We start from the raw sequence: 17,258 nt of genomic DNA on the forward strand, positions 1-17,258 counted from the left end.
AAGAGCTAGTTAGTCATAAGCCTGAGCTCTCAGCCAAGTATTTATAATTAATATAAACTTCAGTGTGTTTGAGAGCAGCTGTGAGACAGGAAAACCCAGCTACAAACTGGTGATGTGGTTCAGAGGTTAAGAGAACCTACTGCTCTTGCATAGGACTCAAATTTAGTTTCAGCACTGACAACCCCAGTGTCAGGGACACCAATACCCACCTCCTTCTGGACTCAACTGGCAATGCACGCATGTGGCATACATACAAATGTGCAGCCAAAAATTCACATACACACTGGGCGGTGGTGGCACACACCTTTAATCCCAGCAATGGGGAGGCAGAGGCAGGCGGATCTCTGTGAGTTTGAGGCCAGCCTGGTCTACAAGAGCTAGTTCCAGGACAGGCTCCAAAGCTACAGAGAAATCCTGTCTTGAAAAACCAAAAACAAACAAACAAAAAAACCTGAAAAACAAACAAACACATTCACATAAGATGAAAATGAGATATTTTAAAAAGTATTTACACCTTACAAATATATAAAAATACATAAAAGCAAAAGACATATGTGGTGGTTTAAATAAAAATAATTCCCATTGACATATATTAGATGCTTAGTGAAACTGCTTTTTTTTTTTTTTTTTGGTTTTTCAAGACAGGGTTTCTCTGTGGATTTGGAGCCTGTCCTGGAACTAGCTCTGTAGACCAGGCTAGTCTCGAACTCACAGAGATCCGCCTGCCTCTGCCTCCCGAGTGATGAGATTAAAGGCGTGCGCCACCATCGCCCGGCTGTAACTGTTTTAAGAAGAATTAGGAGGTATGGTCTTGCTGGAGGAGTGTTGTCACTGGGGGTGACCTTTGAGGTTTCAAAAGCCCATGCCAGGCTAATTGTCTCTCTCAAGGCCTGCACCAGATGTGAGCTCACAACTACTCCAGTACCATGACTGCTTGCCTGTTACCATTCTTTCTACCATGATAATGGACTTGCCCTCTGAAATGTAAGCAAGCCCCCAATTGAATGTTTCCTTCTATAAACTGGTTGTGGTGTCTATTCACAGCAATAGAACACTAAGAAAACATACATAAAAGAATAGACACCTCTGTTCGTGGATCTGGAAATGTTATATTATTAAGACAATAAAACAATCTCGAGATTCAATGAAATCCCTATGAAAGTATCAATGATTTTTTTTACAGAAGCATAAAAATAATCTACTCTAAAATTTATATGGATTATTTAAAACCCCATATAAACAAACAAAAAAATCTTGAAAAAGAAGCAAGAGAGTAGACTCATCTTCTAACTTAAAGACTTATTATAAAAACACAATAACTCAAAGAGTATGTGTGTATGATATAAGAAATTAGAGAGCCCAGAAATAAATACACGAACACATACAAGAAAATATAACAAAATCATGAGAATTACTTGAAGGACTGCAGTATGGGAACTGCCCATGTTTCATTCTGGAGAAAGCCTTATACCTGACAAATTTTATTAAGTCAACCAAAGAGAATGCATTTAATAATAAGAAAAGAACTGAACCCAAATACAGGCATATTAGTACTAATCTTTAAAATAACAGCCATAGGTTAGGCTTTTGAAGGACTAGAACCTTGAAATATTATTTACACTGATTCACTCAGGTTTTTGTGTGGCTGACAGCTGTTAATAACAATGCTATGGAAATAAGTAGGACCTGAGGGATTATAACACAACCAACTTTTGATTATGTCCCTAAACAATTTTTTGAAAAGCAGTCTTTAAGTATTTCCGTCAGACTTAAAACCATTACTTATGTACTAGAGATAAATCTTGATCCCACTGCCAGTGGCCCCACAAACTGCCCAAGCCACATAACTATCACCCACATTCAGAGGGCCGAATTTGGCCTTATGCAAATTGGAGCCGGATACCTTGTTCAGCCTTGATACACTGGGGAGGGCTTTGGCTCTGCCTCATCGTGATGTGACAGACTCTGTTGACTCCCCATGGGAGGCCTTACCCTCTCTGAGGAGTGGATGGGGGTTGGGGTGGGGAAAAGGTGGGGGCAGTGAGAGGAGAGGAGGGAGGGGGAACTGGCTTGGTATGTAAAATAGAAAAGATTTTTTTTTAAAAAAAAAATTAAACAAGAAATAAAGAGCTGTGTAAAATCAAAATGAACAATGTTGCGGGAGGTCCTTCCACTCCTCCAGCCTATAGCCGCTGAGATACCAGCCCATTGGGGCGGCGTGGTCTCTCTCCCTTTAAAAAAGCAGCCACTTCCCTCTCCTCTCTCTCTTCACTTATGGCCAGCGACTAGACTCCCTTCCTGGTTGCGCAGAGGGCTGTTGTCTGGGATGGTGATCTGTAAGTTTTTCCCCTTTAAATAAATACCACCCTATTAATCATAATTCCAAACTGGTGTGGCATTGTTTGTGACTTACGCCTTCAGAACAAGCAAACAATTACTTCATAAAAATCAAGCGTCAATATTTATACTCAAGATGTGCAATAATACAGCAGCTTAAAGTAGTCTGACATAGAAATTACAATTATATTGCTTTGTGACAATATATAATAGGTTGTTTGAGGCAGAGTGTACATAGACTTGCTGGCCTGGAACTCACTATGTAGACCAAGCTGGCCTCAAACTCATCCTGACCTCCCTGCTCCTGCCTTATGAGTGTGGGGCTCAAATGCATGCACCACCACAGCAGGCACTATATATTCTTTACTAGCATTTCTTTTTGTTTTTTATGTACTCCTGAAAGGCTGAATTTTCAAAAATAAAATTCTCAATAAATTAACCATAGTGAATAGTCAAAACAATAAAATTTCATAATATCAATTATCCATTGATTTATATAGAAACTTCTCACTCATTTATTACAAATAACTGCTAATTTATTAAACCAGTGACAATATTCTCCATTCTTTGAAATTTAAAGCACGTATGTAGTGCATACTATTAATCCCAGCACTAGAGAGGCAGAGCCAGGCAGATGTCTGTGAGTTTGAAGCCAGTCTGGTCTACATAGTTCCATAATATCCAGACCCTGGATATTATAGTCTACATAGTCAGACCCTGTCTCAAAAAAAGAACAGAAAAAGAAAGCAAACTACGAATGTATCAACAAAATTAACACCAGCTTCATTTTCTACATATATTTAAATTTAAAATCTTCAGACTTTACCTTAAAATGCTTAAATGTGTTCTTACGATATTCATACCACTCCACAAAAAAATGTAGACTTCGGAAAAACATGAGCAAATCTCTTTTTTCTTCTGCTCTGTAAGAGAAAGATGCTATGATTAATAACTAGAATGAAATGATAGGCTCACTTAACACTTATTTCTTATTTTTTATTAACGTGTTACACTAACAATAAAAATACCCTTGATGCCCTTCTATATGTTGATCCCTACACTTGTGTAAGTGTGTGTTCTGTGACAGCTAATGCTAATTGCTACCAACTACTATATTAGCCTGGAACGTCCTCAACTGTTTGAATCTATCCAACTTTCCAACCACTCAAAGGCCACATTCTCCAGGAAATCTTATTTGATGAATGCAAAATAATGTGCTTTCTGGAACAAAGTTTCTATCCCATACAAGTTCCTGAGTGAGAACCCTAGGCACAGAAGGCTGGGGCTGAATAGCAGAAAGGCCAATCACACATTAGAGGGTAGGAGCTCTGGACTAGCAAGACTCCATGTGTGGCATACTGTAGGCATTTATATTCCCATAGCTCTTGGAATAGCTCTTGGTAGTATTCCCATTATCAATTATCATATGTTTATGATTTTAGTCATTTACTTCTTTGTAAGCTTTATTCGTGATCCCTAAAAACAGTGGAACATCAGCATCAACTACCTTATCCCTGAAACACACTTCTCTGCTAAGGGAACAGAGAAGGTCCAGTGCACTGGCCAGAATTAAAGTTAGCCTCTCCAAAATACACTGGGAACTAGGCAAGTTAGCATTATCTGTAAAGAAAAACTACCAACTGCCAAGATCCCTTTCCATTTGAGCTAAAATGACTACAGGGAGGACACAATTCTCTTTAAAGGGATGGTCACTGGGAGTTTGACCAGGCTCCAGTGAGTACATGGCCAACATAAATTGGACTTTTGGTGGTAGTGGTGGGGACACAAGGGTGAGAGGGAACTGGAAGGAATGGGAAGCATGTATGATCAGAGTGTATTATATGAAATTCCCAAGAAATTAATAAAAACACGACAAGGAGGGGAAAAATGAAATTCTTCAGTGTGATGATTTTCAGATGATGACCGAAAAATTTCATCTTCCCACGAGGACAATTCCACTGGTAAACTCTGTCTGATAGAGTTCTTGTGAAAATCTGGCATCTATGTAAGGCTTCCAACATCTACTGTAAGGCTCAGTCAGCAAATTATGGTTCATTTCAGTCAAGTTCAGCACTTGGTACAACTGCAGCTCTCTGGGGAAGTCTGAGTGGAGAAAAAGGGACTCTGTACTCCTATTTTTGGCATCTGTCTGCTCTGATGGATGATACTGCTCTGATCACAGAGGTGCAGATAAAAGACAGGAACTTTGTGGGCAGTGATGGTGCATGCTTTTAATCACAGCGCCCTTGAGGCAGAGGCAGGTGGATCTGTAAGCTCAAAGTCAGCCTGGTTTACAGAACTAGTTCCAGGACAGCTAGGACTGTTACATAAGAGAAATCCTGTCTCAACAAAACAAAACAAAACAGACAGAAAGTCTTTAGACTTCTACTTATCCCAGCTGAAGGGGTTTCCATTGGATATAAATGGCTAGTGAGCTTTTAGGCTTCATTTGTCATTTGTCCTTTTCAGGATCCAGGCAAGCAGGAAAAGGACAGTTATAATATTTATAGCAGCCAGAGAGCAGAAAATAGAGAAACTCAACACAATAGCTAACTGTATTAAACACATGCACATAGACATACTATCTAGCAGCAGGTATCTACTGTGGAAAACAGAATGGCAGTTCTTCAGAAAACTAGAGAGCCTGGAGGTGGTAGTGCACACCTTTAATCCCAGCACTCAGAAGGCAGAAGCAGGTGGATCTCTTGTCAGTTCAAGGCCAGTCTAGTCTACAGAACAAGTTCCAGGACAGTCAGGACCACACAGTGAAACCACATCTCAAAAAAAGAATGAAAGAAAAATTAAAAGTAAGAATTACCATGCACACTAACAATTTCACTTCTGGGAATATGCCTAAAAGACAGGAAAACAGTCTCCTCTTAAGAGATACTTGTATACTCATTCTCATAACAATAATTAATATGTGGAAAGGACCTGTGGAGGTCTGAATAAAAATGGCCCCTATAGGCCCATAGGGTATGGCACTATTAGGAAATGTGTGTGACCTTGTTGGAGGAAATGTGGTCTTGTTGGAAGTGTCACTGGTACTGGGCTTTGAGGTTCCAGATGCTCAAGCCTGGCCAGTGTGTCACTGTCTCTTCCTGCTGCCGCCTGGGGATCAAGACGTGGAACTCTCAGGTATTTCTCCTGTACCATGCATGTATGTATGACACCATGCTTCCTGCCATGACAATAATGGACTAAACCTTTGAACTGTAAGCCAGCTCCAGTTAAATGTATTCCCTCATAAGAGTTGCCCTGGTCATGGTGTCTCTTCACAGCAATAGAACCCTAACTAAAACAGGACTTCTATGTCCACTGGCAAATAAATGGATGACCAAAATATGATATTTATTTACATCATAATTCTATTTTAAAACAAAGAATTTCTCAAACATACTATTATGGCTCTACCTTAATATTATACCAAGAGTGTCTATATATAAGATGTACCATACATTTCAGAAATCTGCAAGAATTTTTTAGTAAAGAAATAAATAACATATTTAACTCGATTCAAATAGTATACAATGCATATATATCAAAACAGCATACTTAAGAAATTTTTAATTTTTTCAATGTATCAGTCAAAATCAATTTAAATTTTAAAAAATATTGTACTAACTAAAGCCAGTCTCTACCCCCAAAAGACAAATACTTCATAATTCATGTAATGATTCAGCTACACAACATGGCCGACACTTCCGGGTTCCAGAGCCATACATATGTGGACAAGCCCTCAGGCAGAAGTGCCTAATGGCCCCGAGAATCTTAAAGGACTCCAAATGACCCACATGCAACATCTACGTGCCACGCAGGTGCATGAGCCCCTGTGCGCATGTGCTAGGCAGCCCTTAAAAGCTGGAGGCGCCATCTTCAGCTCTTTCTCTCTCTCTCTGCACACTGACTTCCACAGGCCTGTACATGCCCCCTCTAATAAACTCCTAAGCGGTTTTGTTGCATGTTCCGTGTTACCTTTTTACTTGTACCAAGTAATTTAAATTCTACTTTAATGAAATATTTGATGTACTTAAAAAAAAATCAAAAAACTTCAATGCAATGCCCATCAAAATTCTTCAAAGACCTTGAAAGAACAATACTCAACCTCATTTGGAAAAGCAAAAAACCCAGGATAACTATGCAATAAAAGAACTTCTGGAGGCATCACAATCTCTGATTTCAATCTCTACTACAGAGCTACAGTATTGAAAACAGCCTAGTATTGGCAAAAGAACAGATAGGAGGACCAATGGAACCAAATAGAAGACCTGAATATCAACCCACACATCTTTGAACACCTGATCTTTGATAAAGAAGCAAAAAATAACAAATGGGGGAAAAAAGCATATTTAACAAGTGGTGCTGGCATAATTGGATATCAACATGTAGAAGAATGAAAATAGACCCATATCTATCACCACGCACAAAAGTCAAGTCCAAATGGTTCAAAGACCTCAACATAAAGCCAGCCGCACTGAAGCTTATAGAAGAGCAAGTATACTTGAATGCATTGGCACAGGACACCACTTCCTAAATATAACCCCAGCAGCACAGACACTGAGAGAAACAATTAATAAATGGGACCTCCTGAAACTGAAAAGCTTTAGTAAATCAAAGGACATGGTCAACAAGACAAAATGACAGCCTATAGAATGGGAAAAGATCTTTACTAACCACACATCAGACAGAGGTCTGATTTCCAAAATATACAAAGAACTCAAGAAATTGGACACCAAAAGATCACATAATCCAATAAAAAAAAAAGAGTACAGACCTAAACAGAGAACTCTCATCAGAGGAATCTAAAATGGCTGAAAGACACTTAAGGAAATGTTCAACATCCTTAGTCATCAGAGAAATGCAAATCAAAACAACTCTGAGATTCCATCTTACACCTGTAGGAATGGTCAAGATCAAAACCACCGATGACAACTTATGCTGGAGAGGTTGTGGGGAAAAGGGAACACTTCTGCATTGCTGGTGGGAATGCAAGCTGGTACAGCCCCTTTGGATGTCAGTGTGGCGATTTTCTGAGAAAATTAGGAAACAACCTTCCTCAAGACCCAGTAATACCACTTTTGGATATATATTCAAAGAATGCTCAATTGTGCCACAAGGACATGTGCTCAACTATGTTCATAGCAGCTTTGTTTGTCATAGCCAGAACCTGGAAACAACCTAAATGCCCCTCAACTGAATAATGGATAAGGAAAATGTGGTACATTTACACAATGGAGTACTACACAGCAGAAAAAAATAATGACAACTTGAACTTTGCAGGAAAATAGATGGATCCAGAAAACATTATTTTGAGTGAGGTAACCCAGACAGAAAGACAATGATCACATGCACTCACTCATAGGTGGTTTTTAAACATAAAGCAAAGAAAACCAGCCTACAAACCACAATCCCAGAGAATTTAGACAACAATGTATACACTAAGAGAGACTTACATAGATCTAATCTACACTGGAAGTAGAAAGTAGAAAAAGACAAGATCTCCTGAGTAAACTGGGAACATGATGACCTTGGGGGAGGGTAAAGGTGGTGGGGGGGAGGCAGGGAGAAGAGCAGAGAAAAAATGTAGAGCTCAATAAATATCAATAAAAAAATGTATAAAAAAAACAGGGGCTGGAGAGATGGCTCAGTGGTTAAGAGCATTGCCTGCTCTTCCGAAGGTCCTGAGTTCAATTCCCAGCAACCACATGGTGGCTCACAACCATCTGTAATGAGATCTGGTGCCCTCTTCAGGCATACATGCAGACAGAATATTGTGTACATAATAAATAAATAAATATTAAAAAAATAAAAAGAAGATTCTCATTAAAAAAAAAAATAGCCGGGCAGTGGTGGCGCAGGCCTTTAATCCCAGCACTTGGGAGGCAGAGGCAGGCGGATCTTTGTGAGTTCGAGACCAGCCTGGTCTACAAGAGCTAGTTCCAGGACAGGCTCCAAAACCACAGAGAAACCCTGTCTCAAAAAAACAGAAAAAAAAAAACAAAACCAAAAAAAACAAAGTAGAATGGCAATAGTTAGTACATGGTGGAAATGTAGAAAGGAAGCAATAGGGTTGTTTTGTTGTTATTTGTTTTTTAAAAATTATTTTGTCTGCTGGGCAGTGGTGCCATACACCTTTAATCCCAGCACTTAGGAAGCAGAGACGCGTGGATCTCTGTGAGTTTGAGGCCTGCCTGATTTACAGAGCTAGTTCCAGGACAGCTAAGCCTACAAAAAGAAATTGTCTCAAAAAACCAATAAATAAACAGCTCGGCAGTGGTGGTGCACACCTTTAATCCCAGCACTTGGGAGACAGAGTCTTTCAGATCTCTGTGAGTTCAAGGCCAGCCTGTTCTACAAGAGCTAGTTTCAGAACAGGTTCCAAAGCTACAGAGAAAACCTGTCTCGAAAACTCAAAATAACAGACAGACAGACAGACAGATAAAAAAAAAAGAGTTCTGAGTAAACAAATTACTTTCCAAAGGATATACACTGAAAAAGAAAACCAGTGAAATGGATTAATTTCTTCAATATGGCACATAAAGCAAAGAGACAAGATTTATCTATTTTCCATCAACCAAGTAAGCAAAAAATAAACACAACAATGAGAGAGAGAGAGAGAGAGAGAGAGAGAGAGAGAGAGAGAGAGAGAGAGAGAGAGCGAGCGAGCATGAGTGTGTGAACTAGTGTTGGCAGTGGTGGCACACTCCTTTAATCCCAGCACTTGGGAGACAGAGGCTGGCAGACCTCAGTGAGTTCAAAGTCAACCTGGCCTACAAAGTTAGTTCTAGGATAGCCAGGGCTGTTACACAGAGAAATCCTGTCTTGAAAAACAACAACAACAAAAAGAATTGTCCAGAGTACACTGATACCCAAACACCAACCTAATGAAAGTAATGTAATTTTTAAAAGAACTTTAGAAATATAGTTCTTTTGTACTTATCAAGATTACTATTATTATAGCATGCATAGCTTTCAATTACATATAGAGTGTATGGGGGACTCTTAGCACAGTAGAGTTGATTATAATGTATCCATTTTTCCTAGGGAAAGTCCAAATGTTAGCAAATGTAAAACAGATGCTATGGATTGTTCACAAAACGTTGGCAAAAACATTTCAATTTCAACTAAAGTGATTCCAAATGTCTCCTTAAAAACAAAGCAAAGCAAAAGAAGAAATTCTGAATTAAAAACTTTACAAAGCTCTCCTAGAAATCAATATGCTAGTAATTATTTCACTTAAATATTATCATTCACTCTCATACAGTGTTGGTGTTGAATAATAGTATGATCATCTCGGAAAACAGTTTGCAATTTATTATAAAATTAAACATGCCAAACATAATCCTTATATGATTCATGATTCCAACTTTGCTTACTTGTTCTAGGGAAAAGAAAATTTACACTCACCAGAAGTCTTGGGATGCATCCTACATGAGTGAGGAGTATGAAGGATACATTCCAAGGCTCCTAGTGAAAGCCTAAAATCAAAATAATATCAAATCTTGCATGTACAAAGTTTTCATTATCTATATATACATATATATAACATAATGAAGCTAAATTTATTAAGCAAGCACACTGAGACTAATAGAAAAATTACACTTCAGTGAAAGGTTATTATTGTGGATAATGGAAATATAGTGTCTCTCTTGAAATAGTAAAGTCAGCTATCATATAATTTATAAAAACAGTTTATATTAGACTTATGTATTTTATATTAGTGTTTGGCTACATGTATGTATGTGCACATGTGCATTACTGGTATCTTCAGAGATCAGAAGAGGGCATGTGATACCCTAGAACTGGAGTTACAGATAGTCATGAGCCACTATATGGGTTCCTAAAATCAAAACTGAGTCCTTTGAAAGGATAAGAAATGCTCTTAAGGGGGCTGGAGAGATGGCTCAGTGGTTAAGAGTACGCTTCCAAAGGTCCTGAGTTCAATTTCCAGCAACCACATGGTGGCTCACAGCCATCTGTAATGAGAGCTGGTTCCCTCTTCTGTCATGCTGGTATACATACAGGCAGAATACTGTATACATGATAAATTAATAAATCTTTTTAAAAAAAGAAATGCTCTTAACCGCTGGACCATCCTTCTAGGCCCTACTATACATTTTACCAACATGATACATATATAATTCTAATATGGTATATTCACAAAACTCTGAAAACAGCACAAATGTGCTTTGATGGGTAAATAGGTAAATTTTGGCTTTGCCAGGAGTTAAAAGTTGCAGACTAACAGTACAAAGAGTTTGTGTGTATAGGTGTTGCTGGAACAACGCTTTTCTTTTTTTTTTTTCTAAAATAGGGTCTCATTACATAGCCTAGGTGTCTTAGGTTTTTATAGAAGGTCTATTCAGGCTTAAAAATGTATGTCTAGCCTCCTTGTCTTTGCTAACTTTGTTGGGCTTCAGCTATTTGGATAAATTGAGTCATATAAAATTTTTGTATTGATAATAGGAGGAACTTCAATTGAAAAATTGTTGTTTAGTAAGGCTCACAACAACAGAGATAAAACTACAAAATTCTTTTCCCAAGGTCAGGTACTCAGACCTGACTCCCACTTCCTCAGGGATTTGGAGAACATTCTTAGTCCCTAAAAAGGGTGTCACCCTCCTTATCTCTGGCTAAAGGAACTTGTGGCCCTTCAGGCACCGGTGGTTCCGGTGCCTTAGAACTTGTCAAGGGCAATGCTAGCTCCTGGGCTCCCCTCCTGCTCCCATTTAGGCAAGGAATCTTTTCCTTGTTGACTTTCCTTGCCTTCTAAGGAGATAGCACTAACAGTTGCAAACAAATTTGTTCTGTTCTTACCCTCAGAATGACTGGTTTAGTTTATTAGCTTCAACTGAAAATCACTATTTTTAAGGCTAAACCTGACAGAATGTAAAGTTCTAGTCTTATAAAAGCTGATAACGTATTATAGACTGATAGGAAATACAAGTTAATTGTCATCCTTAAAGCACTGATATAATTACAGGGATAAATCTTATTTAGTTCCCTGTATATGTTTTTAAAGTCAAGCTTAAAACAAGTACTTAGAAACAAAGTTTGTCTAATCAGATAAAGCTAGGCAGTCCTCAAATACTTCAGAGATCTGCAGAATGTGGCATTTAAAATGGTGATTAAAAAGCTTATTATATTAGACAGAGACTCCCAGATCTTAGCAGTGACCTAAGGTTCCAAGAATTATGGGATACCATGATGTCTCCACCTGGATTATGATTCAAAGACCCTCGACGAGGACCTTTTTCAGGAGGAGACCTCCCCAACACCAAGGAACAGGCCGAGACCACACAGATGCAAACGCAAGAGGTACCTGCACCTGCGGGCGGCAAGATCTCTCGGAAGACTTGCGCACCTGCCAACTGGAGGGTGGGCTTCTTATAGGGGAGAGCAAAAGCAAGCTTACAGAAGCAAAAGCGTGGTTATTGGTCGACCGGAATGAGGCGGGGGCATGAATGGTTTCCTCTCTCAGCATGGATGCCTGGCAACAGTCACCCTGTTCCTATCTTATAGCCAACCTGCTTTGTTGATGTCCTATCTTACTGACATCTTGCCTTGCAGTCTTCCTATCTCTATCTCATAGATATCCTGCTCTCTCAAGCACGTGGGATGTTCTTATGGGAGCAGGCTGGCTGCTGATCTGGAGAATTTTTTAAAAAGGAAACAGGACGTTCCCCTGGGAGCATGCTAGCTGTGGGTTTTGAGGAGGGGGCCTGTAGGGTATTTCAATGATGATGCTGACAACTGGGCAAGATGCTCTAATGCAATACCTGCTTCGAGGATCTGGCCTAGACTGTGTACAAACAACAGGATATTGTAAAATTGATTGTACCACTTTGCCTGGACAAAATAAAGTTGGTCTTTTCCAAGCACCTCTTCCACAGGAAAAAAAAAATTACCATACAAGCTTGGCTAAGACAACTGTTCTGATACTTCTATTTCCAATGCTATGGAGACCTGGGTATGGCTAACTATAATGGACTAGTCCCTGTCATTTTTAATAGATTCGGAAGCAACTTGGTCTGTACTCAGGTATAATTTATTTATCCTTCTGGGATCTCTGTTAGTATTGATGACTAGGCTAGCAAACTGTCAGCTTAGCAGCAACAGGCATCCAAATCCTTCCACAAGGCTATAGCTAGATTGTTAGCTCATTTTATATATAAAAATCAAACCTTGCTTTTTCTAAAGCTGCTAGGTCTCTTGATTTAAAAAATGGTTTAAGATACCACCGTTTGGGTAATTTATTTTACTTGTCATGTTGGTATAAACTGTATGGGTGTTTCTTATCAGGTCAAAGACATCACTGTCCAATCCATACCTGGCTCTCTGGACAGCAGAAAAAAATACATGCTTCTAACCCAAACCTATAGTTTTTGCTAGGACTCAAAGGTATGAGTCTATTCCTGCTGTTTTACAGATACATGTTATCTGCTTTTTTCTATAATATGGATTTCAATATGGGCCTGAAAGTTTCAAATATTATTTTCCTTTAAGTACATAAATTTTAAATTCTGTTCCTAGTTTGAACTTGTCTCAACAAGTTTCCACTTGGCTGGCAGACACATGTATGCATCAGTTGCTGACTACAACCTGCTCTAAATAATTGCGAGCCCTGGACTTGCTAAAAGCTGATGTGGACCAGTCCAGCCCATGTAAATGCTCCCCATCTCTTCAACAGAGTCTACGAACCAGATGCTTCTGATAAATACCTCATTGTCTGAATTCCTTCTTTGCTTTTGACTAGCATTTCAGCCTTCTTGGCCCCTGACAATGCCCCAAAGTCAGCAGGAAGTAGTTATAGGAAAGAACACACTGTCCTGTGCTCCCTGGTTGAAAAGCTAAGTCAAAAGAAAACTCCCTTACATAGGGGACAAAATGACTACCTATAAGGCCCATTGACATACTATGAAAATAGGCTCAGAACTGTCAATTGATGGATTTATTAACCAAAATAACTCTGCAATAAGACACTTGACCTTCTTTATGCAGAATCAAAGAGGTATTATACGGCCTTATAAAACTATTATTCCTATATAAATCATTCAGGATTATAATCTGACTGCACTCAAAGATAAAAAGCTACAGGGCTTTAAGAATGACAATTGATGCGAATGTCACTGCCCTAGAAAAATCTGTAAGCTAATGGTACTGAGGTCCCAATACCACCCCCTATTCCCTAGGCAAGCAGGACCCATGATTGGGTCCTGTCATTGATACTTGTGAAAAGTGGGGAATATGGAGCCCAGGGCAGCCTGGTCACACAACTGCCAAGGCAAGCAGCACCAGGTTCCAGAAAAAGCCATAAGCTGACACCACCCAGAGAGGGCCAACATCTAAAGGGAAGTATCTGACATTCCAACCATTAGATAAGATTAGATAAGAACACTAGACTGAGCCCAGAACTCACATATTCCCTTTTAGCCAACACCCCTAGACAAATGTCAGCCAATCAAGGTCCTGAACCCTGGAAATTCCTTCAACCCAATCTCTACTATGATAAAAACCCTACCCCAGCTGGGCTTGGCACTCTCTGCTCTCAACTGTTGTGTTAGACTGATGGAGAGTTCAAGCTTAAGTTTGAATAAAGGCTCTTTGCTTTTATAAAAGAGTGCAGACACCATCACGGTTTTGGGGGAACCCCCACGATCTGAGTGTAACAATTTCTATCCTAATTACTCTGTCACCATACCATGAAGTCAACTATCCTCAACATGAAAAAGAATGGGTATAAATGGGTTTCGATAAGAAATATTTCTTCTAAATATTTCTAAGTCACAGTTTGTCCATCTTTGAGAGAAATGAACCACACACACAAAAGCATTGTATCAGATAGACTTGGCCATGGTGGAAGTCTAGAAAGAACTATCAGTAACACAGACATGCAAAAAATGATCAACTGTTGCTGAAGTACAGGCAAGCCTCAAACCTTGTCAGAATCAGAAACTTTAAGTGACTGAAGGTGAGATGGCAAAGCAATGAAAGAAAACAAATCCATGGCTTCCAAGAATTTGGAAGGGAGGTCAATCCATCTGCCTCTGGGAGAGGCCTAAGACCACTCCTGATGCCAAGACAAAGAATAACTGCTTCTGAAAGAGGAACAGAGGTGAAATCTGTCTAGTTCCATGGAAAGGACAAGGCATTCATTGGGTCTGTGAACCTATACCAACACTGATCAGTGGTGGCACATGCCTGCAATCTCAGCCACTTGATGAAGAACCCAGAATATAAAAATCATAAGCCTAAACACATTCTAGGAAAACTGAAGCTGACAGCCACTTTTAGCTTTTTTTAAAAAAAATATTTATTTATTATGTATACAATGTTGTGTCTGTGTGTATGCCTGCTGGCCAGAAGAGGGCACCAGACCTCATTACAGATGGTTGTGAGCCACCATGTGGTTGCTGGGAATTGAACTCAGGACCTTTGGAAGAGCAGGCACTGCTCTTAACCTCTGAGCCATCTCTCCAGCCCTCCACTTTTAGCTTTTAACTATTGCTTTCTGCCTTAAGAGCTGCTATAGCTACTGTGAACAGAGGTAAACATTTTAACTTTTGCTTCCTCCCTTCCAGCTAGACGATTATGGTGGGCAAAGGTTAGCTTCGAACTATTACTATTACCTCTATGGAAATCCCTGCGTTGCATTCCCTTAACTTTTAACTCTCCGATGGGACTCTATTTTCTTTCTCTGCCTTGCATTCTCTAAGGGACAGCAAAAAGCAGCTGTGCCAGGCACAGGCTTTCTCAAACATCTTAAGTTAGTATCCTATAATCAAAACGGTGTAAATCTTAAAATGTAACATAATTTTAAGCCTGACTTCAAGATTGTAAAAGCTCTTTGATCCATATCTGGTGCTTGATTTTTACTGTAAGAAGAGGCTCAAAACCAGCTCTCATTGTCTCAGTGTCAGAAGCTTAACTCTGACCCGTGGCCCTAGTGAGGTGCAAGTTTGTTTTTTTTTTTGCCCCGCAGTGACTGGAATAAAGTATGGCTCTTGTTCCTAAATTTTGGTGGTCTGTACCCATTATTTGCACACCCCTGGGACCCAACATTGGGAAGACAGGGCAAGATGATCACAATTTTAGGGCAGCCTACGTAACACAGAGAGACAACCTTCAACACACCCTCCATAACACAAAGAAAAAAAATCCTGATGCAGAGATACCTCAGAAGAAAACATCAAGTACTTGAAGAGTAACTAAATGCAATTCTAGGCACCCTTGTCTGGGCCTGTAACTCCAGCTCCAGGGGAATTGCTCCTGGACTCTGAGGGTACCTGAACTCATGTGCACATACACATAATTAAAAATAAAAATATATCTTTAAAATAGCAATAATAATAATAATCCCAAATCCAGCCCAACTGTTGGCTGCCATTGAGTTAGTTCCCCACATTGACAGCATGATAAAATGTTGGCCACAAGTACTCAGCTTCAGTTTGTTTTTCCACAGGCAATGTCTATCATTAAATCAAAAAAAAAAAATTAAGACGATTTAACCCACTGTTAACCAATCAGCAGACCTGGACTCAAAGATGAGTCAAAGTTTGGTATCTGTTAAATGGGAGTTCTGATATATCTAAGGTTTGGCATGTAATCTCAGCTACAAAGAATGTAAGGTCAAAGAGTGAAAGCTTGAACCAGTTATGTCCACAGAGGGAAACCCAGTCTCAAACTGAAAGTTATAATTAATGTGTTAAAAGATCCAGCTGAAAGGTCAACAGCATACATTCAGTGACTTTTTCTGGTCTTCACAGGCACTACACATACATGGTATACAAACATACATTCAGGTAAAACACCCATACACATAAAATTTTTAAAAAGAAAAATATTTAAATATATTAAAAACAGAAAGCAAAAAATTATATAAAAAATTCTAAAACCTGTAGAGCAAAAATCAACCACAAAGTAATTAAATTTGTAAAACGGCTTACCTAGATGCAAACTCACTTAATTCTGAATATTCTGTGGGCTCCATGATTATGTTGAGGTCAGTTATAATAGAAGATAATTTCTCTTTAGTCTAAAATAAAGATAAAAAGTTTATGCATAAGAGAAGATTGTCTTTCAAATCAGACAAAATTACTTTTAAAATATGCAAATAGAAAATTGATGAGAAATGATAAAATAGAGTTTGTTAAGCAAATTAAATTATACTCAGTAGTTACTAAAACTTAAAATGATTTCCAAATTAATCATATAAATTGAATATTGAAGTCACAAATATTAGGAGGAATGAATTTTTAAAAAATTTCTAAATGAACAACAGGAAAAAACTAGCAAAAATGATTATATCAAAACTCAAAATATCTAAATAAAAGTCACTTTAGAAAAAAAGTCATGAACTGCCACAGACCAGCTCAGTGGAGCCACTCAGACTGTGGGAGAAGCAGTGTCTTGGTACTCAAGAAGGCACGAGGTTGGAGATGACAGACAAACACAATACACAGAGAGTGGTTGGAATCTGCTGCAATTTTACTGAATTCATGTTTTCATTATATAGCATTTAAACAAGGAACAAATCAGAAGGTCATGTATCATCAGTTGGCACAGTATGAAAGCTTCTTTAAGTTACATCAGTGATTTCTAAGAAAAGCATATTTTCAGGAACAGGTGTTAGACATAAAACACCCTTTGAAGAGGAACTCTTGCCCCTGGGAACGTAAACCTCAGACAAGTGGTTTCATCTTATCTACGAATAGAAAGCTTCTGTTTCATTATCGCTTACATGGCTGCTTTCATGGCCCTCCTGCAGGCTTTCTTTCTAACCCTTTCTTTATCTCATCTAGTGACCAAATATGCCTGACAGCTCTCTGCATCTGCTGAAATATACTTCTTTGTACCTTTTTATGCAGCAGACACCATGGGGGTCGGGATCTAGCAAGTCTATCCATAAAATTCAAAGTATA

At 38.9% G+C, this 17,258-nt stretch overlaps 1 protein-coding gene across 1 annotated transcript in view; it reads right to left on the bottom strand.

Annotated features, from left to right (window-relative positions):
• The window catches only part of Cenpp (centromere protein P), a 188,150-nt gene that overhangs the window by 152,633 nt on the left and 18,259 nt on the right, over positions 1–17,258 (bottom strand). Inside the window, exons 4-5 of the mRNA XM_075969728.1 lie at positions 16,284–16,372; positions 3,164–3,260 (exon numbers count right to left, since the gene is read on the bottom strand). Coding sequence (XP_075825843.1) covers positions 3,164–3,260; positions 16,284–16,372 — 186 coding nt within the window. The remainder of the gene's footprint in view (positions 1–3,163; positions 3,261–16,283; positions 16,373–17,258) is intronic.

The sequence above is a fragment of the Microtus pennsylvanicus genome, chromosome 4 (genome assembly GCF_037038515.1).
Source record: "Microtus pennsylvanicus isolate mMicPen1 chromosome 4, mMicPen1.hap1, whole genome shotgun sequence".
Taxonomy (NCBI): domain Eukaryota; kingdom Metazoa; phylum Chordata; class Mammalia; order Rodentia; family Cricetidae; genus Microtus; species Microtus pennsylvanicus.